Source organism: Colias philodice, chromosome 2 (assembly GCF_061535455.1).
Source record: "Colias philodice isolate Cphi_HAF_F1 chromosome 2, ilColPhil1 Martin Lab GWU primary, whole genome shotgun sequence".
NCBI classification, from domain to species: Eukaryota; Metazoa; Arthropoda; class Insecta; order Lepidoptera; family Pieridae; genus Colias; species Colias philodice.
In genome coordinates this window covers 9,001,059-9,022,810 of record NC_143087.1, presented here as the reverse complement: position 1 = coordinate 9,022,810, position 21,752 = coordinate 9,001,059, and the positions used below count along the sequence as shown (strand labels likewise).

General features: G+C 32.6%; 3 protein-coding genes across 3 annotated transcripts; 2 read left to right on the top strand and 1 right to left on the bottom strand.

The window, feature by feature from the left end:
* Positions 1–322: 322 nt before the first annotated feature.
* On the bottom strand, positions 323–7,657 carry LOC149490674 (NHL repeat-containing protein 2). The gene is made up of 11 exons (XM_089707447.1): positions 7,297–7,657; positions 7,046–7,212; positions 6,784–6,943; positions 6,398–6,576; positions 5,900–6,047; positions 5,558–5,725; positions 4,741–4,932; positions 3,292–3,411; positions 1,960–2,064; positions 1,549–1,658; positions 323–1,455 (listed from the first exon to the last, which is right to left on the bottom strand). The coding sequence occupies exons 1-11, from the start codon at positions 7,451–7,453 to the stop codon at positions 649–651; spliced, it is 2,313 nt and encodes a 770-aa protein (XP_089563573.1). The 5' UTR covers positions 7,454–7,657; the 3' UTR covers positions 323–648.
* Positions 7,658–10,229: 2,572 nt separating this feature from the next.
* Positions 10,230–14,824, top strand: Atg4a (Autophagy-related 4a). The gene is made up of 9 exons (XM_089707437.1): positions 10,230–10,506; positions 10,577–10,772; positions 11,390–11,536; positions 11,803–11,882; positions 12,476–12,615; positions 13,371–13,505; positions 13,781–13,879; positions 13,959–14,124; positions 14,200–14,824. The coding sequence occupies exons 1-9, from the start codon at positions 10,386–10,388 to the stop codon at positions 14,256–14,258; spliced, it is 1,143 nt and encodes a 380-aa protein (XP_089563563.1). The 5' UTR covers positions 10,230–10,385; the 3' UTR covers positions 14,259–14,824.
* Positions 14,825–16,791: 1,967 nt separating this feature from the next.
* Positions 16,792–21,492, top strand: LOC149490672 (protein phosphatase 1L). The gene is made up of 2 exons (XM_089707426.1): positions 16,792–17,908; positions 19,187–21,492. Exons 1-2 carry the CDS (start codon positions 16,901–16,903, stop codon positions 19,574–19,576), a joined length of 1,398 nt encoding a protein of 465 aa, XP_089563552.1. The 5' UTR covers positions 16,792–16,900; the 3' UTR covers positions 19,577–21,492.
* The last annotated feature ends 260 nt before the right edge of the window (positions 21,493–21,752 follow it).

Here is a 21,752-nt window from a genome sequence, read left to right as displayed (position 1 = left end):
CATAGCTCCGCAGTCCGCTCCTATTCTTCTTAGCGTGATGACATAATATATGGACTATCTAACAGTGAAAAATCTTTTCAAATCGGATGCATAGTTCTTGAGATTAGCACATAGGTATTATAATTAAAAAGACATTCTTGATTTATCTACTTGCCAGTTGTTCTGTTATATAAATATATTATATCAACTGTAACACACTTGTCCTTTCTTGGACTTATTTGAACACTGAAGGAAGAGAAAATTACAATAGAAATTGTGAGGATGTTTACTGTTTGTGTATTCAGATCTATCCAGAAATGGTTGGAGTAAAAAAAACAAACACTTATATTAAATTATTTTTATTAATTACATACTCAATGTAGGTACGTCTCTTAGAAATTAAGTGTACTTAAACAAAGCAACGAATAAGAAAATAAAAACGATTTGTAATATTTTAAAGCTTATAGCTGTTTATCATAAGAGTTAGTATGTTTAATACAAATTAGTACATATTAGTTAACTATTGTTATCATTAAAATTTATTATAAAAAAATAACATATATTAATTATTATTGTGTGCTTTTTAAATGCCCTATAGCAACCACATTTTTAAACAAGTTTAAGCTTCATATCTATTATAAAAACTATTTTAACTTTCAACCATACAAATTACACTTTACTTTGTTCTAACTTTAATTCCTGTCTGTTGATTGGATTCACTTTGCATGTAATTTTATAAGATTCAATCATTTTGACGGAATCCCTAACTAAGATAGTGGATCGAATTGTGAAAGAATGCGAGAAACAAACGCCTCCTTCGCACAGGGCTGTATTAAAACTGAGGTACAAGCGATAGTGAGTCTTATCTGTACGAGCTCTAAGTTTCATTTCCACTCGACCGGGTAATTTATTGCCTTTATGTGGACAACCGACGAATTCGAAATCATCTAGTGTGACGTCCTTATTATCATCATCGCGAATGCACACATTCCAATTTTGTGGGGCGCCCGTCGAAAATTTTACGTTTTTTATTTCAGTGTCCAAATTGACATTAAAATGAATTATCAGATTGCCCCCTTTCCTATTAATGAATAAGTCGTTTTTATATAGAATTAAGTTATCTGGTTCCACGAATTTCGGGTCTGGGACGCGCACTTTGAATTCTTGGCACACATTTTTCGCTAGATTGAGTATTTTAATGCTGTGGTTGTTTGTATCGGCAATGTACAGATATTTTCCGTCCAAACTGACGGAGAGGCCGGATGGTTCACTAAACTTAGCGGGATCTGTTGTTTCTATCATGGTGGGTAATATGGTTGATACTTTTTGCGGTCCAATGTCGACTTTCTTTATTTTGTGGTTATACGTGTCTGCTACGTATAATGTTTTGTTTGACTCGCAATACGCGACGCCTAAAGGATGCTGCAGTTTCGCTTCTACACCGATGTCGTCTACATCTCCATATGCGAATAGATTCTGTAACGTAATTGTAATCATAATACAATTTTCATATGATAAAAGTAAATGGTGTGTTTATAATTATAATTTATATTTTGTATAATTAATTACCAAGGGATTCCTGTCTCCTCCACACAAAGTAGACACATGTCCCGTGGTTAACGCCAGCCTTCGGATGGATGAGCTTTCCGAATCCGCTATGAATATTTCTGGACTAGCTCCTGAAATAAAAATGTGAAGCGATAAAATGTTATGTAGTTAGAAAAAATGTTTGGATTATAATATCAAACCAACTGGGGTACAAATTGTATGTAAACCCGAGAGAAAAGATTACAGATAGAAAGTAAGCATCTCTAAAATTTATTTAAGATATTATAGGGCAACAATTAATTTTTATTTTCCCATACGTATGTTTAAACACATAATAATTTATGTGCAAAGGTATGATTTGCGCTATATTATATTCCTTCATCACCATATATTTAATTTTACAATTTCAACAAATATATACAAAAATATTACCATTTCTAAGTGTAAGTCCGGAAGGTTGCGCAAACGCAGCGGTATTGGGATACGCACTGTTACGCGCCGCTTCTGCGCCCGAACCCGCGATGCGCACGCATGTGCCTGTACATGGGAAATAAAATACATGTATATCTTCTACGTAATAATTAATATAGTTTCAAAAAACTAAAAAAAAAACACGCTTAAGGCCATGAAAATTATTTTATTATCACCTATACTATAAATTATAATCTATACTAATACTAGTGGTCCGCCCCGGCTTCGCCCGTGGTACCTGCATGTTTAAACTATCCTATCTCTCAAGTTGGATCGAACTGCACATGGTGTGCGAATTTTATTATAATCGGTTAAGTGGTTTAGGAGTCCATTGAGGACAAACATTGTGACACGAGATTTATATACATATATATTAAGATTATAAAGCTGATGAGTTTGTTTGTTTGTTTGTTTGCACTAATCTCAGGAACTACTGGTCTGATTTGAAAAATTATTTCGGTGTTAGATAGCCCATTTATCGAGGAAGGTTCTAGGCTATATATCATAACGTTAGGACGAACAAGAGCGGAGAAATGCAGGTGAAACCGCGGCCGCGGGGCACAGCTAGTCCTTGATAAGTGTACAAAGTTTCAATTATATCTATCCGTTTAAAGTGGGTCAAAATCTAGTCTAAAGGAGTCCGTTACATACATACGTATACAGATGGAGCTTGTAAAAGCGTGATAATAAAAATTACCTATAGGGCAGAACAACGTGTGCTGGGGAAGCTAGTATACTAATAAAATAATTTGGAAAATCCAAAAGTGCACGCCTCATAATTTTTTTTTAATAATTATTTATTAATTATTATTTTTGTTTATTTAATAACAATTAAACCACATCGAATCAGACCCTGAAAAATGAAAGGGTTCTATTCCTGAGCATACTCAAGCGTAAGAGAAAAAAAAAGACTCGATTAGTAAAGTATTTCGGTCGCTATCGTGTTAACAAGAAAATCCTCCGCACATACAGACACACGGACGTCCAAGACAGAACTTTTTTAAACTGTTTTTTAACTAGTTTAAATAACAAAAATGACATCAAAAATATCATGAATGTTAAAAATAGTGTTTTTTCTTAATATGTGTGTGTATGTATTATCTTACAAGTGCAATGTATGATACATAAAGACATTTTAAGTTTGAAAAATCGGATGTTTTGCGCGAAGTGACAGTAGTACCCACCTCAACGCTTCGCTTATGAGGCGTGCAATAATTCTAATGAAATTTTAAAGTATCTTCCCAAAATATGTTATTCTATGAAATAATAGACAAAAATCTGAAAAGAACATACCTTCAGTATATGTTTTGTATTTCCACCATATTGTATTGTCTAGGAAAAGTGCCCATATTTGATGAGAACCGGCACAAGCTATCAGGAGCACGCGTCGTTTCTCGTCCTTTTTGTCTTTATCTGCAATATGAGAAATATTGTAGATCTTAGATAGCCATTCAAATTCGGAAAATATAATTATTATTTATTTAATATTTTATATTTTTATCATTATTGGATACGAGTAATGACATTTTTTTGTGGTGACTGTCAGCCTTTTGTGCCTTACTTTTGTCATAAAAAAGGGATATGCTTCTACGTAAAGGTACAAGAAAAATTTAATCACGAAGTATCAAATCAACGAATTCGGAAACTGTAGTTCAAAATTTTGGACGAAACTTTCTATGCCAAACAGAAAACATTGTAACATTGACGTACATACAGACAATAATTGTCCAAAAAAAACTCTACCTCCTATTAGTAGTAATAGACAACGTTATCGAAGTGATACAATAGACTTTGGACATTATTGCAACGAAATAAGGTATAAATTTGAATGAATGTTTTTATACAACATCGCTCGGAGATTTTCTGACGACCTTTAAAAAGGTGAATATAGTTTTTTTTATTGTATTTTTTAATGTTAATGCATTACAATATTATTTATTATTTCATTAAAACTCATTAATTTTGCAAACAGCGAAAGATCTAGCAGGACCTTTCATTCAAAGGCATTTCTAATAAGAAAATAATAATAGAAAAGATTTCTAAAGCTGGCCCCACATAGTTCCCGTTCCTGTGGGATTTCCGGAATAAAAAATAGTGTATGTCTTATTGTGGGTCTTCAGCTACTTACATACCAAATTTGTAATCGGTTAAGTATTTTTTACGCGAAAGAATAACATACATAGTAAACTTTCGAATTTATAATATTACTAGTGGTCCGCCCCGGCTTCGCGCGTGGTACATACGAAAAAAAAATGTTGGCCGATTCTCAGACTTACCCGATATCACACCCCGGACACTCCATACAAAATTATCGTTTTGACAGTCACACTGCAAATGTGTGTGTTAACGCTTTATGGTTGGCACATTTGTGACTAGCGTAAAAAAATTTCGCGTTTTTCTGATGAAATACATCCGTAAACAGCATAATATGTAACCATTTTCTACGAAAAACGATAATCACAAATCCAAAATAATAAAATTACTTTAAGTCAATTTGATTAATGTTGTGTATCATCCTTGTAGAAAAATGTGGACCATTTTTAGCCTGATCGTGCGGGGTGAGGTAAGTGTTTAATTTTGGCGGGAGGCGGAGAGTGTCCGTTCTGTATCGTTTAGCTACTATAATGTATTCTGTGCCGATAGGCACAGAAAAATTCATGAGAATCGGTCCAGCCGTTTTGAAGGAGTATGGTAACTAACATTGTGACACGGGAATTTTATGATAAGATTAGAATAACTTACCTTTATCCGCGTTCTTATTTTCCGGCGGTGGCGGGGCGAGGGGTGCAGTAGTTGGTGCGGGGGTGGAGGGTTGTCCCGGCGGTGCGGGGGGAGCGGGGGCAGCGGGACGAACAGACATGTCCATATCGGGAGTCGAGTAGAGCAGTATGTCCCAGGGGGACGATAGCGCTTGGAGTCCGAGACATTTACCACCTGTAATGTCACTTAATAGTTATTGACGTGACAACGTCTTATAATGCGATAGAGCCGGCTGCACGCACGAAAAAACATGACTCATGCGGCGTTACCTCGCTCTGAGGCGTTCCATGTAAGGCTTGAAGTGCAAGTGAGAGCGCGGAACGAGCGACAAAGAAGCACAATCGGCCGTTGTCACGTTCAACTATCGTCAGTAAACCGACTTTACAGACAACCAATTTTTTTATTATAGGTTTCAAATTCGTTCAATTCGTTTTAGAATACGAACTTTTCGAATTGCGTTACGCGACTGAAGTTGTATTCATCACGCCCACGCTCTCGGTGGCTACATTTCACTAACATCATGTTTTGTGCTCCATTCTAAAAGGTCGTATTTATTATTTAACAACATTTGAACCTACTTATCAGTAAATTTCATTGATTCAACTTAAAATATTAATGAGGTATAAAAGGAGACTATAAAATTACACTATAATTTTCATATTACTATTTTTATATCTGAAACCACTGTATTTAAAACAAAAACTTATAAATTGCCTTTAGGTTGTTGAAGTAACTAAAAGGATAGCTATCACCACATTTCTTTGCAGTTAAATCTAGTAACAGCGACCAAAGAACTAACCTTGATCACCCGTCGCTGCCTGTTCACCATTACCGGCCAGAACTTCCACAGTACCTTCGTCAAGATGCACCGCTCTTACAGCATGGTTGTTTGTATCACATACTAATAGAACTGAGCTAGAGAGCCAACACAGGCCTTGTGGTGAATCAAACTGTGCTTCTATAAGTTCTGAAATATAATTTTATTTAGTCTCGAGTTTCGTGTGTAAAAATACGATATTTTCTAATCATAGCAATGTGTAAAATATATATGGAATTCCTGTTGAAATACACACTACATACTTCTTTAAATATTGAACAGAACAAAATTTTCTTAAAATTACAATAAATAAAAAAAACATACTGCCATCCTTGAATCCTTGTCCGGAACCTCCGATTACTCGTAAAATAATGCCTGTACAGTCAGTCAGCACAATGCGATGGTGGCCAGTATCAGATATAGCGAGGAATGGCTCATCACCGCGGCCACGATAAAATGGATTAAGTGCTAACTGTTAATAAAAGTTATAGTGAATTATTGTAATAGTCAAATCTATACTAATATTATAAAGCTGAAGAGTTAGTTTGTTTGAACACGCTAATCTCAGGAACAACTGGTCCGATTTAAAAAATTCTTTCGGTGTTAGATAGCCTATTTATCGAGGAACGCTATAGGCTACATATCATCACGCTAAGACCAACAGGAGCGGAGCATTGCAGGTGAAACCGCGGAGCACAGCTAGTGTTAAAATAAAACTACTTATATTAAAGAATAAACCCCACATGCATGTATAAAGTATTAAAATCTAATCATCAACATCATTAAAAAAAGCAAGTTCAAATTACAAGAATAAATATATACCTTACTAGGAAAATACAGGATGCTATTTGCTTTCGATTTTATATGTTTAGCTGGTGCAATGGGTAATAATGCTGTCGATATTCTGATTCCAAAATGGCGTATTGCAGCTCCAACATAGGACACAAGTTCATCTCTATGACCCTCGCCAGTGAAGATAAAAATGGGTTTGTTACCCGGCCCTACAATTTATAGAAGAGGTTTAGTGGTTAGTGAGATCACAAACACCTGGCTCCTCACAAGGGTTATGTAAGAAGAATATCTTTGAATATCTATAGAATATGATAACATAGGTAATTTACTCAATGTTATTAATTTATATTTTGTTATTGGCTTATGACAAAAGTTAAATATTTTATGATGCAATTTAGTTTGTAAATAAATTTTACCCAAAACCAGTAGAGTAGGCCAACACCTTATTCCCAGTGCATCCCACATACAACTTTCTGAATCATTTACTACTGGATGGTCTATGTGATATCTCTGAACAGCTGACAGTATATTATATGATACCTTTTCATTTTCAAACTTTGCACAATGCACACCAATCTGTAAAAATCAATTATTTTTATTTTATAATAAATAATAAATATATATCAATCAATTGATAATACTGTCCAGTTACTAATAAATCAATTATTTGATACATACAACCACAAGACCATTTTCAACTTTATACTGTTTCTCCAGATAAGCAAGATCTGGTAAAACATGGTAACAATTAATACAACAATATGTCCAAAAGTCTAAAACAACCACTTTATCCTGACAATGCTGTGCTAAAAAAATTGGCTCCGCAACATTAACCCATTCCAAATCTGAAATTATAAATAAGAAAATATTAATTAACTGTTATTTGGCATCACAAAAACTATATCTCAGATCTAAACGAATGTACACACTTTTTTTAAAGTCGTCAATAGGTGGAACTACAGTCCAGACTTTTTTTATGTGATTTATTATTATTGTATCCTTTTCAGCTTCATTTGGTGCCGCTTCCAGAGCCTCTGTTAAATCCATGCAAGCCTGAGCTACGTAATCTAAAGGACTTGTTTCCATTTTTAGAACAAATTTTTCGCTACAGCATATAGCACAACATTCATGAAAATATTTGCAATTACACCAGGCGGTGAAAGTTGACTTAATTATTCTATTAAATGAATTTTTAATTACAATTTCACTTTATTTTGTACTGAATAATGAATTTATATTTTGTTTTGCTCATGACATCCGTCATCAGTCATCACAATCGATTCTGAATTCTGACTTTGACTTTGACAGAATCAACACAAAATGTAGATTAATGGATATTTCAATGTTGAAGCTAATAGAGCCAAAAGAGAACATTTTAAAAAGCGGAGATGAAATTTTTAGGCTCGTATAGGAGGTAGCAACGTTGACAAGTGAGCATTTTAGTATAGTTGGTTCTTTGATATGCTGTTCCTCTTGCTATTTCGGTTAGAGTCCGGGCTGTCTGGCTGGTCGCAGTGGTTGCGTTTATTAGTGCGCATCTTATCTGCACAGGAAAATATCCTTAATTTAAAGTCATTTTTTAACGCGTAATTTTGAATCTTTTGCCTTTAGATAGATCCATCAGACATACATTTTTTATTGCAAGACGTTTTTTTCGTTGTTAAATAGGTGCCAGACGCAATTTTTTATTTAAAATAATTAAAATGTCATCGAAATAAGTGAAATTCTATCAAGATGAGTCCCCGTGAAGGATAAGTAATCACTGTGTAACTTATACTATATATAATATTCATTTTACTATTTACAATTTTTTTGCAACAATCTACCATGGTGCCTTCTTTTCCCAACGAACCTCAAATAGGACGTTAATGTAAACTTGATAAAAACCAGATATCATCAAGAAATTAAAGACTTTTTAACGGATTTTAAACGCGTTTTATTCATTATATTATATTCCCGAGTCTTTAATTTCTAAATGTATAATACTCGCGTAAAATCAAACACTAGAAAATACAAATATCATCAAATTCATATTTATACCCAAAAGTGTAATAAATATGAAACCATCTATTAAAAATATTAGTTTACTAATTATTCAATATAAGTATTAAAAAAGGATAATATAATATAAATAATAAAGTTATTACTTACCTTTTAAGCGGACTCATCTTGATAGAATTTCACGTATTTCGATGACATTTTAATTATTTTAATAAAAAATTGCGTCTGGCACCTATTTAACAACGAAAAAAACGTCTTGCAATAAAAAATTTATGTCTGATGGATCTATCTAAAGGCAAAAGATTAAAAATTACGCGTTAAAAAATGACTTTAATTAAGGATATTTTCCTGTGCAGATAAGATGCGCACTAATAAACGCAACCACTGCGGCCAGCCAGACAGCCCGGACTCTAACCGAAATAGCAAGAGAAACAGTATATCAAAAACCGAACTATACTAAAATGACTTTTTTTTTAACGTTGCTAGCTCCCGTACCAGGCCTTTTCACTACATCTGTATCTTTTCACATTTTAGTTAATTTTAGAAGGGCCATTGTCCCCGTTTTCCAATTACAGCACTAGAACGCATTATGCGGCATAATGCTTAACGTTGAATGTTCCAACTACAGCAACGCTTCGCACAATCGAGCACTAGAAAAAGTAATGCGCGTGAATCTTAGATCATTAAGTAATGGATGGAGTACGTTGGCAAATGTTCTAACTAAACTTTCTGCTGATTTTGGTGCGGGGAGGGCAACTCACACTATTGAAACACAATCACACATTCACAAAAATAATTTGTGTCACGAAAGTCGTAAAAATTTACGACCTTTTAAGCGACGAGTTTTTAAATTCAACTCTATCCCTAAGTTCATAAAGATTAAATTTGTATTTCATTCCAAGTTGTCTCGTGGGGAGTGTGGTTCAATATCGCGTTCTAAATTCAACTTTATAACTTAGATCATAAAGATTAAATTTGTATTTCTTTAAAAGATAGTCTCGTAAGGAATGCGGTTCATTATCGCGTTTTAAATTCAACTTTCTCTCTTAGTAGATAAAGATTAAATTTGTATATTTTCTTTCCATGATAGTCTCGTCTCTTTCTCTCTCGAAACATGACTCGATTATTTGTCTTGAAGTTGTCTTGATCATATCGCTAAACGATACATCGACGATTATTAAAAATTGCATTTAATTAGAAATGTACGTTAAAAAATAAAGAAATATACACAAATTAAAGGTTATTCCATCTTTTTTAATATTCGACATGTTTGAATTGCTTCTGCAAGACTTGACAGTGCAAAACGGCATTTTTAGCGGAGCACTCGCAGACGTCCTTTCGATGTTTTACGAATACGCAGAGTGTTTGTAATCGATTACGCAAGTAGTTTTTATGAAAGCATAAGATTTTTCGATTCGAATAATCTTATACCTCAGCAAAAGGGGAAACGCCTGCGAGTGTTATCCATTACTTAATGATCTAAGGCGTGAATTGATGCGTGCAATCGATTTATCGTTAGTAATTATAAATTGTTGGAAAAAAATTTAAAGCTTTCGATTCATTGTAGTTTTTTCGAAATAATCAAAGTTAATTCAAATTTTGTTAAAAAAATAAATATAAGTATGGATGAAGGTACAAACATTGAAAAAAATGTTAATGAAATAATCAAAATCCAAATTACTTAAAATAACCGTTCAACACTGAACTTACCGCAACCTGCTGGTGCGTTTCACGTTCCACTTAAGCATCAGCATAATTCGGCATTGTGCGGCACTGAGTCGCATTATGCTCTGTAATTGGAAAACGGGGTGTTTGACACACGTAAAATGTCATTGAAAACTTAAGTTGTCGATGACGTTTCATGTTTGACATGTTTACAAAACATAACGATACGATATAATCACTACGACGTGACTTGTTTCTTTTTAAATTTTTATTAATTTACTTCATTTATATTGACTGCGAATACGAAATAACAATATTGAATAAATCCAGTCATAATTAATTATGTTCAAAAATGGATGCCATGTTTGATATTTGTTACCTGACACCCGACGGTAATAACGTTGAACCCGATGATATTCCTAAGACAAAGGAAAATGTGTGGATATTAGGGAAGAAATACAGCCCTGTACAAGGTAATTAATTTGTGTTCGTAGTGTATGAACAGATAGAACAAATACTGAAGCAAGTTTATTTTGATTTCAGACTTGGATCGAATACGGCGAGATATTACATCGATTTTATGGTTTACATATAGAAAGGGATTCGTTCCAATTGGTGATGAAGGTCTTACGTCAGATAAGGGTTGGGGATGCATGCTACGTTGTGGGCAGATGGTCCTTGGAGTCTCCTTGCTGCGAATACATTTAGCTTCAGACTGGGTGTGGACTCCTGAAACTAGGTACAAAATTATTAAATTGATTCTTGAAATTGTTGTTGTTGGATATGGCAAGCATAGAAATCAATATAAATAAACATAATTTTTGATCAATGTAAAATTTTGAATTAAAATATATTGTAATAAACTAATAATATGCAATTTGACTACATAATAGAATTGTTGATAATAATGTCAACATCACTAAACATGAGATAACAACTGATCTAATGACATACATTTTTATATTATCTACAACTAATTTATTGCATAGTTAATAGCTATATTATTTATGTATGTATGTACATGTGTAGATATCCATACTAATATTATAAATGCGAAAGTAACTCTGTCTGTCTGTCTGTTACTCAATCACGCCTTAACTACTGAAACAATTTGCATGAAATTTGGTATAGAGATAATTTGATACCCGAGAAAGGACATAGGATAGGTTTTATGCCGGAAATCCTATGGGAACAGGTTTTTCTTTGAAAACGCAGGCAAAGCCGCGGGCGGAAAGCTAGTAAGTAATATGTATAAGTATTTTAAGGAAGTTGTAGTATTATAATAATCTATGTAAAAATTATAATAATATATATAGCTTTCAGTCAAATTTCATGCACTTCAATAAATGTCCACAGAGATCCAACCTATTTGAAGATTATTCAAAGATTTGAGGAACGGAAACAGGCTCCATATTCAATACATCAAGTAGCTTTAATGGGTGCCAGTGAGGGCAAGGAAGTGGGTCAGTGGTTTGGACCAAACACAGTGGCACAAGTACTGAAGTTAGTGGAATTTTAGTTTATTTCTCTCACATTATAATTCGTAAAAAATCTTCCTGAAATTGGTGTTTTGATGTTTGTAAACTTTGTTTTTAATAAATGGAACCAATATGACATTTACAGATTTAAAAAAGAGATATGTAGTATACAATTGAAAAATATAGTGTGATGTGTACTTCTCTTTATGTATTTATATCTTGTATAATTTATTAATTTGCATATTAAATTAAATAATTTCGAACTATATTAACATATATATTCGATTTCAGAAAATTAGTTGTTTATGACAAATGGAGCTCTCTTGTTATACATGTTGCTTTAGACAATACAGTGGTGAAAGAAGATATTTGTAAGTATTTATTGTAATATGGCTCCCATTATATGTGCTATGAAATTAAATATTTATTACTATGGCCCACCCTGGCTCTGCCCATGGTACATTTAATGCAGCCTTTTTAGATCACATACAAATCTAATAAGGAAAGAACTTTTGCATTTATGCATTAAAATAACAAACAAACAAACAAATATCCGATAATCATATTGATTTTCTGCATAATATTGATATTTCAAAGTCTTTTGTGTATTAATGTTTATACATAATAGTATAATCTGAGTCTAATGCTACAATGTTTTCAAAATCCATCTATAGATATATGTATGCTAATGGTATGCAAAATATGTTCTCTAATCTATTACATTTTGATGTTTTTTTGGTTGGCATTCAAGAAACTACATATTTTTAAGATATTTTTTATACCTTAATGATTCAAGTTATGATAATATGCATATTGCATACCATTTATAGAGTGCTTCAATATTCCAAAAATTTCAACTATTAATATCTAAAAATTTATCTTGCCATTATAGAAGTACTTACATTATAATGTATAATTACGAATAAACCATTGCTCATTGAATCAATGATAAATTAATTTTCAGTACAGCAGTGTATAGTAAGAAATGATAATGGTGATACACACGATAATGTTCACATAACTGATTGGATGCCCCTGCTGCTTATAGTGCCTCTCAGACTTGGCCTTAGTGAGATCAACCCTGTATATGTTGATGGGTTAAAGGTAATTTATGGATGGTTTAATAATAATACTAGCTGCTCCGCGCGGTTTCACCCCCGTAGCTCCACTCCTGTTGGCCGTATCGTGATGTTATATAGCCTAACCTTCCTCGATAAATGGGCTATCTACCACCGAAAGAATTTTTCAAATCAGACCAGTAGTTCCCGAGATTAGCGCGTTCAAACAAACAAAGAAACAAACTCTTCAGCTTTATAATATTAGTATAGATTAACTGTTGCCCGCAGATTCGCGTGCATGGAAAATATAAATTTTACTTTTACTTTCATCACCCATTTTCTCCCCTTGGGAGTAAAATTTTATCAAAATCCTTTCTTAGCGGATGGCTACGTCTTACGTACATCTATCTGCATGCATATTTAGTTTTACTAGTATGCACTTCTACTTATCAGACTTAAGATACACAAATAACACTTTCAGATATTAATGATGTATTTTTGCTATTACTAAACTTTACTGACCAATTTCAATCCGGATATGGAGAGTAGTCTGTTGTTTGATGGCCACTGCGATCTACTCTATACATATACATTTCCTGTAATGTCTAATTTCCAAAAAAGAGCGTGTGTGCCGAGCACACGTGTCAGAAATGAAACTTTTTGGCAAGATTCAAAGATACCAAAATCGTCTCCTCGGTATTGCCATGACGCAACATTGAAATTTTACTCTCAACGCGCCTGAAGAAGTTTCACTTTAACAAAATAAAAATAAATAGTATTTGCTTTATATTTGTTCTACAGATGTGCTTCCAGTCTCCCCAATCTATAGGTGTAATTGGCGGTAAACCAAATCAAGCGCTGTATCTAATAGGGTGTGTTAGCGACGAGGTTATATATTTAGACCCCCACACCACTCAAAGATCTGGTCCCGTCGAAGTGAGTTTGTAGCCATAAATTTAACATAATGATAATGCAATATTAACATCGACATCTGCACAGGTGCTTTTATCGTTTTGAATCCATGAGTAAATAAATTGGCTATAAGCCAATATAAATGCTTATGAAGTACGTAATTTATTTAGAGCAAAAATATCTTGAATGCATGTCAGTGTTGGATAAATGAATTCCGTTCTTTTATCGTAAACATTTTGCTCATATTGAGTTTATTTTTGTTTACCCTCAATTTATGAAGTTTTAATTCCGTTTTATAGAACAAGCAAACAGATGAGCAAAAAGAAATGGACTGTTCATATCACTGTAAATTCGCTTCTCGTATACCGATACTTACCATGGATCCCTCAGTTGCTGTGGTAAGATAATTAACTTTATTATACTTGTTTATGTAGGCAATTTACTAATTTTAATCTTCTAATTAATTTTATTTTTTAGTGTTTCCTTTGTCGAACGAGGACTGATTTTGATGAGCTATGCAAAACAATTGAAGAAAATCTCATGAAAGAGTCTCAACCATTATTTGAGATTTGCGAGAAGAGACCCTCACATTGGGGTCCAAATACCAATGATATAGACTTACAGAACACCAATCTCTTTACTGGTAATCATATTATTCCACATAAATTAAGTTACTACTTTTCATTCCAATTGTTTTTAATCTGTGATTTTTTTTCAGAATTCGAAGATGTGGACAGACAATTTGATGATTCAGATGATGAATTCGAAATTCTATGAGGTTTAGCTAAGTTTTATGTATTCTTATTAAAATACAAATTCACATATTCATGATACGAGTATTCCATGTTGGTGGTCCATGTCATGATAACCAATATATTCAAACATGGTAATCAACAAAATGTACATGATTAATATGCAATAATGAACGGAAATTTTATTCAATAGAATCTACTGCATGCCTTAAATAGAAATAAAATTATACAAATTTTCGTAGATAATACATTTTAAATGGATAAACGCTCATGTAATGGTCACGTAAATGACCAATGTACGTAATACATCATTGGATACGTTTTGTAAAGATCATATATGATATTATATCAACTTGATAGTTATAGGCAACTGCATAAGCGCTCAAATATATTTTTGTTACATTGTTAATAAACAAATTTTGTCTTTATTCTATGCACGATAATGATTAAGATTATTAATGTCTTTTTCGTAAATAATGTTTGTAAATTATTTGCTTAATACAAAAATATATTAGACTGTATAGGATAAGAGAATATTATTTGCAGTGCCTTTTTAAATGAAACATGCAATAAACATTACATGCCCCTCCATATTGTTGTTTGTTTTCTTTGTAAATGGACCAATTCATCCCCTATGTAATATTTACAAACTGTCGTGCATTCTTCCCGATTATGAAAATAAGCAATCGGGCCTGTGAATCGGGCGCTGGTAAAATGTCATGGCTATAATAATATTTAAACCTTGTTTAAACAAAAAATTGACCACCTTGAAATTGTTAGACCTAGACAAAATTTAAATGAGACGTTTAACAGCCTTCAAATAAAAAAAGAATCATCAAAATCGGTTCACTCAGTCGAAAGTTCTGAGGTAACAAACGTAAGAAAGAAATATAGCCAAATTGAGAAACTCCTTTTTGTGAAGTCGGTTGAAGATCTCAAAAATAAATAAATAATGTTTTTGTATCTTCTTGTTTAGTTATAAAAGAGGGTCATCAAGGGCAGTATTGGGTTTTTTCTCGATTTTCCAGTAGAATCATCCGTCAACTCACACATCCCATCAGTGGTTTTCTGCGAATTAACCAGTGGGAGTAGGCTTAAAGTCGAGTAGGTATGATAAAATTATAAAATCTTAAAAAAATATATTTATGCGCATAATGTGTACTAGACTTTATTATACACTGCGGAACCGACAAGGCAACCATTCCAACATTGCTACAGATTGTCCGACGGTTGGCCTTCCAGCTGTCAGTTGACCATAGAGTAATATGTCAGTTGACCATAGTACGAAGAGAATGGGCTAAATTCTACTATAGAAATAGAGAAAATTACAGTCATATGCGGCTCTTACAACTTATTTTTTAAGGTTTTTAATGTAGCCGCACTGTCAATTTTTTAATACTTCTAACATAATAAAATACGCTTGATTTCTGGCATCTCTATTTGCGTAATCTTTGTTACTTAAGTCCCACAAACAGGGAAAGTCTTTATATAGTTCCAGCAATTTTATTAATATGCCACGTTCGGTGACCGTAACTCCCTCGGCGTTCATGTTGACGTCCTACACCGGCGGCGTTGCGAATGTGAATGAGCCAATTACCTATATTACTCTATGGAATGAGCCGATTTGGTCGGAACAAAGCTTCCAGACGTTCCAATTTGGTTGGATCGGATAGGAAGTTGGTTTGGTCGGTATCGCCGGCGCATCCGACCACGTCAAACCAATATTAATAATAATTATGTCGGACCGACCGCTCTCTACACTTTCCGATTTGGTCGTGGTCGGATGGTTGGCACCAACCAAATCGGAGCGTCTGTAGATGCTATAATTCACAGCTGTCATTTGTTAGATTTCAGAACCAGAAGCCACGGTTCCCAACTTAGGGGTTTTCCCCCCAGATTTAGGGGTAAATAAGTGAGATAGGATTTTTTTAGGGGTCTGAAATTTTTAGGGATTTTTTTTGACTCTTTAATATTTTTAAATTGATAATTACATAACTAGTTTTGATATTTATTTCTTGACCTAGCGACTCATAGCGACATCTAGTACGTAATTAAATAAAATACTTATTGCAAAGCTCGGAGCAATTGCTCCGAGTTGCAAAGCATCATAATGGTCCGATTTACATTAAATCTAAATGGTGGATCTTGTACAACATTTAATCCATCCAAAACATGTATGATTTCAAAAACGCTGAATCTTCAGATGAAGACGAAATATTTTATGTATTAAATAACTTGTAATAAAAAGACTTTTGAAACATATTACAGCATATTATTTCTCAAATATAAATATATATATTTATTATATATTTATTATATTATTATTATATATTTATTATTAATATAAATATATTTCAAATATAAATTCATGATAAATCATCATGAATTTATATTTGTATATTTTTTTAGGGGGACAACTGAATAATTTAGGCGTTTTTAGGGGTTTTTGACACAAACTTTAGGGATAAATATTTTTGAGAGTTGGTAACACTGCCAGAAGCAAGTGTCCAAAGAATATACTACTCTCTATGCAAGTGTGAAGTGTCAGACGTCAGTTATTTAAATTCTGTCAGCCCTATTGTGGTGCTATTGTGTATTTTATGGCGAAACTGCAGTTTTTATAATTTTGCGCGTTTTATTGCTTATTTTTTATTTCTTTGCGTGGTCATGGAAGACGAATTAGAAGATAGAGTTTTACATCAAACTTATTTATCATTTATGAAAATTTTGTCACGCTTTAGTAGCAGCGTAGCTTTTGACACCCCGACGAGCTATTTATGGAAAATGGTGCGACTTTATTTACTACGATCCGAAGTTTTAGTTTTCACATTGGGAGTCGTAGTCTGCTTCATGTATTTACAAACTATAGGACTATGGAGTCGATCTTTACTCAGCAGATTATCACATGCAGTAAATCCCATAAGTGCAGTGCAACGGATGAAGTTGATGGAGGGATCGGACGCTGATAAACAGAGCTGGGAACTTAAAGGCTCACTCAGTGCCGTTTATGCAATAAAAGGCAGAAGGATGCACATGGAGGACAAGTTTATAATAAACGAAAATATAAACAATACAGGCATTTCGTTGTTTGCTATATTTGATGGACACGGTGGTGAGTTTGCCGCCAACTATGCTAAAGATCACCTTATTCAGAACTTGTATAATAAAGTTGTGGAACTGAATGCTTATAAAGATGGTAAGCTTCCAGAGACACCTAAAATTGAAACACCAGATGAAATTAAAAAGGAAGATAAAGAGAATACTATTAGTGTGGAAAGAAAGAGCAGTTTTAAAAAGTCTGTTAGTACTGCTGATGACACTTCTAAAAAAGAGATAACTGACCCACAGCTATTAGCTCAATTGAACAAAGCCAGGCCAATAACAAGAGAAGTAAGACCAATCAAACCTGTTAAAAATATTTCAGTGCCATTGTCTAGTTATATTGATAAAGGTAAGATCAACTATGGCAAGTTGTTGACTGACGAGGTTTTGGCTGCAGACCGACTACTTGTAGAAGCTGCTAAGCGATCACTGAATGTTGCTGGAACAACAGCACTTATAGCTATATTAGAAGACAACCATTTGATTGTGGCTAATGTTGGTGACTCAAGAGGAGTGATGTGTGACTCTCGTGGAAATGCTATACCAGTTTCTTTTGACCACAAACCGCAACAGGTAAAGTAAATGTTTATAGCTTCTTACTTTATAGATTCCTACATTACTTATATTTAAGAAACTAGCTGTGGGCTGGATCTAGTGTAATTCATACCTTTTTCACTCCTCAATATAAATGATGATCTGCTTTTATCTTAACTGCCAAAATGATAGTTTTATTAGTCTCTATTTGGGAATTTTATATCATTAGACTTAATACTTACACAAACATATGTAGTACCAGGAAAATAACTATGTGATTACATATTTAATTACTTGTAGTAGTGGGTGTAAACACCATTATCTGAAATTAGATAGGTACTGAATATTATGGAAAAGTTGAAAGACCATAATATTTTATCATGTTATCTCTTTCAAAAATCTTCTATCTATTATTGTTTAACTTTTTCTGAACAAATATAATGCTTAGTAATTCATCATGATTCATAAAATATATTGCAAGAATTACTTACATATTTAATAGATTTTATTGAACTGTTTTGAGTGCAAATTTGCTTTAAAAGTTACATATATTACCAGTTTTATGTCTTTGTCGTGACAAATTAATCAATTTTATGATTCAGGGTTGTCTATTTGAATAAAAACAAGAAAAAAGATAATTATAGATTTTTTGAATTCAAAATAAAAGTTAGGACAACAAATTAGAAAGCATTCATTAAAATGGTTATCAAGCTCATTTAAATTAAGTATAAACTCAGTAAATTATATTCATATGAAAGTGCTAATTAAACATTCAGACTGTTAATTTGCTTCATGTTCGGTAGTTGTGTTGAAATGCACTAGATTCAGCAAGAACATTGAATACTGCATTCCAAAAATTTAATACACAATCCTAATGTTACATGTGAAACAGATCATGTAACTACTCTTAAAAACATTATTAATGCTGTAAAGTGTTTGTAACGTCGGGAAATAATATAATGAATAAATCACATTTTAAATCCGTTATAAAATCTGTAATTTCTAAATGTATTATAAAACTCGCGTAAAATGAAACACTAGAAAATACAACATTATTATTATATTTAAAAAGATCATTCATTAATAAAATTTAAACAACCTTCTTTATAATAAATGCACTGAAATACAAAACTAGACTTCATAAATTCTACTCTAATTGCATAATAATATTCACTATAATATGTTCTTGTTTGCTAGGCATTGTTATTACAAATTATTGTCCTGTGTTCATTTTTATTCACAGGCTGTGTTTACAAAATACTAATATTGCATACTGAGTACCTTTTATTGATGCTAAAATTCTTATTTTTGCTGCAGGTTCGAGAGCAGAAACGAATAGAAGCTGCTGGAGGTTACATTGCATTTAATGGAGTATGGAGGGTAGCTGGAATATTAGCAACGTCTCGCGCTATGGGCGACTACCCTCTAAAAGATAAAAACTTTGTTATCGCTGATCCAGATATTTTAACATTCAATTTAGAAGACCATAAACCTATGTTCTTAGTTCTTGCCTCTGATGGTTTATGGGATACATTTACAAACGAAGAAGCTGTCAAATTTATAAAGGAGAGGTTGGATGAACCTGATTTTGGTGCCAAAAGCCTTACATTGCAAGCATATTACAGAGGATCAGTTGACAACATCACAGTATTAGTCATTAACTTTCTACTTGAACAGTTTTCAACTGCAAACTTAGTACATTCATAAATTTGCAGTGTGAATGAAGTGTTTTGATAAGATATCTAGTGATTGATTGAACTTATTCTCTCACATGATATTATAGAAGAATTCTAAGATGTTGTAGATTCCTATTTACACGTCAATATCTTGATTTATACAATTCAAAAACGAATCTTATTAATAACATAGGTTAATGAATAACTGCAGAGCAGATTTTCTGGTAATAATAATTAATCAGATTTTTGAGTCTAAAATCTAAATTATTCATAATAGTTGTCCATGTAGAACCAGAAATACTAATAAAAACATATTTTTAAAGTTATATCATTATAAATGTGTAATTATTACCCAATTTAAAATATATGGATGGTTGTGATTGTGAAAATATTACTGTTGTGGGTGATTTTAAAAGAATATTAATGTTATTATATTAAATGATGGTTTCCTTTATAGATTGTCACTGTGACATAGTTTTGTTATTATATGTAGTAGTAAAGTACAATAAGTAGCTCTATTTTGCCATGAAAATAGATTATGTTTAAAAGAAATTACCTGTTAAGGCGGCTTTTTATGGCATCAGTGTTGCATTTCCTATGTAAACTTAACATGCTGGTTGCTGATCCCACATTGGTTCATTTAGGTGAAATGAGATATTTGTGTTTTTGTTCCTTAATGAATTTGTATGATCTTATCATATTGGTGTTTGTTTTACTATAATGGTGAGTAAAGCGCATAACACACGGTGAAGATAATGTAAAATACAATATATATATTATCTTAGAGCATATTTCCGATTTTCGCTCGCCATACAAATCCTATGAGCCATAACACACGACGAAGATTATATATATTTTACCTTCAATATCTTAAGATACCAAGCGATAAGCCAACTATAGGTCGGGAGATACTGGCACAAAATTTCGGGTCATTTGTAACAGGATGGCGGTTCTACAGGGTTCTTGGTACGCAATGACAAAAAGGAAAATGAAGGTCAGAACGCTGATACCGGATACCTTAAGATACTGTAATATTTTATATTAGAGAATCTTAACATAAAATATTATAGTATCTTCACCGTGTGTGATGTGCTTTAGTCTTAAAGCCTTGAAGCATATAACTCCAATTTAATATGCAATATGATCCTAATTTCTCAATAATCATATCATTTATATATTAGATACTTTCAAACGTTACAATTTTGGGCGATAAATAAGTTTAGGATAATTTGGGTGGTTGGGAAAATTGCAATAGTTATCATTAGCGTCACTAGCTAAATTAAATTGGAATACTTTTATTATATTATGTATTGTTTTGGTGCTAGTCATTATTTCATTCTTCATTATAAACCAGTGCAATAAACATACCTATAATTTGTTGTGATATGAAGTACTAAAATGTTATGTAACTACTAAGAATATTTTTGTATTTCTTCTACAAGTATTGTCAAGCATTATATAAAATTATGAGTAGACATCTATTTGGAAATAAGATTACTTCTGGCCTACTAAGTACATACAGAAAAAGGTAACCTGTTACATTTTATGCATATGGGTCCAAGATTAAAATTGTCAAAATGAATTGAAATTAAATTATGAATTGGATGGAGAGTAAAACTGTGGATTGTAAATTCAACTTGCTGGTCAAGTTTAGCGCCATTATAGTTATGTTGTGATAATGTTTTGTACTAACGTGATACTAATTTTTAATTAAAAAGTTTTATTTCCTACATATAGACTGCTTGTATATTTGTTTTCATGACTTGGGATAGGTTTTCAATAGTATTCGTGTTTTCGATTGCTAGCAGTCAATATTTAACCTTGTCCATATCGTTTCTGGTTTCCATTTTTTAAAAAGTAGGTTCTCCATAATATCCTCACAGCATGTATATAAAATGTTTTTAAATTTGTTGTAAACTAATGATGTGTACAATAAATAACTCTTAAATAAAATTGGTGTTTCATCTTATCCTATCCATATTACCAAGATATTACATTTAAAATATTTTTATTATCATTAGATTTGTTAAAAAAAATCCTTTGTATCTCAAGATGCATTTAATGTTCTAATTCATGAAAAATTTCACATAAGTATTTGCATATTTGAGTAATGTGAATAAAACTGAACATTTGGGTGACTGTATAAAGTCTGATGCATAGGTATATCAAAGTTCTCATTTTTTTTCGAAATATGTATACTTAAGCAA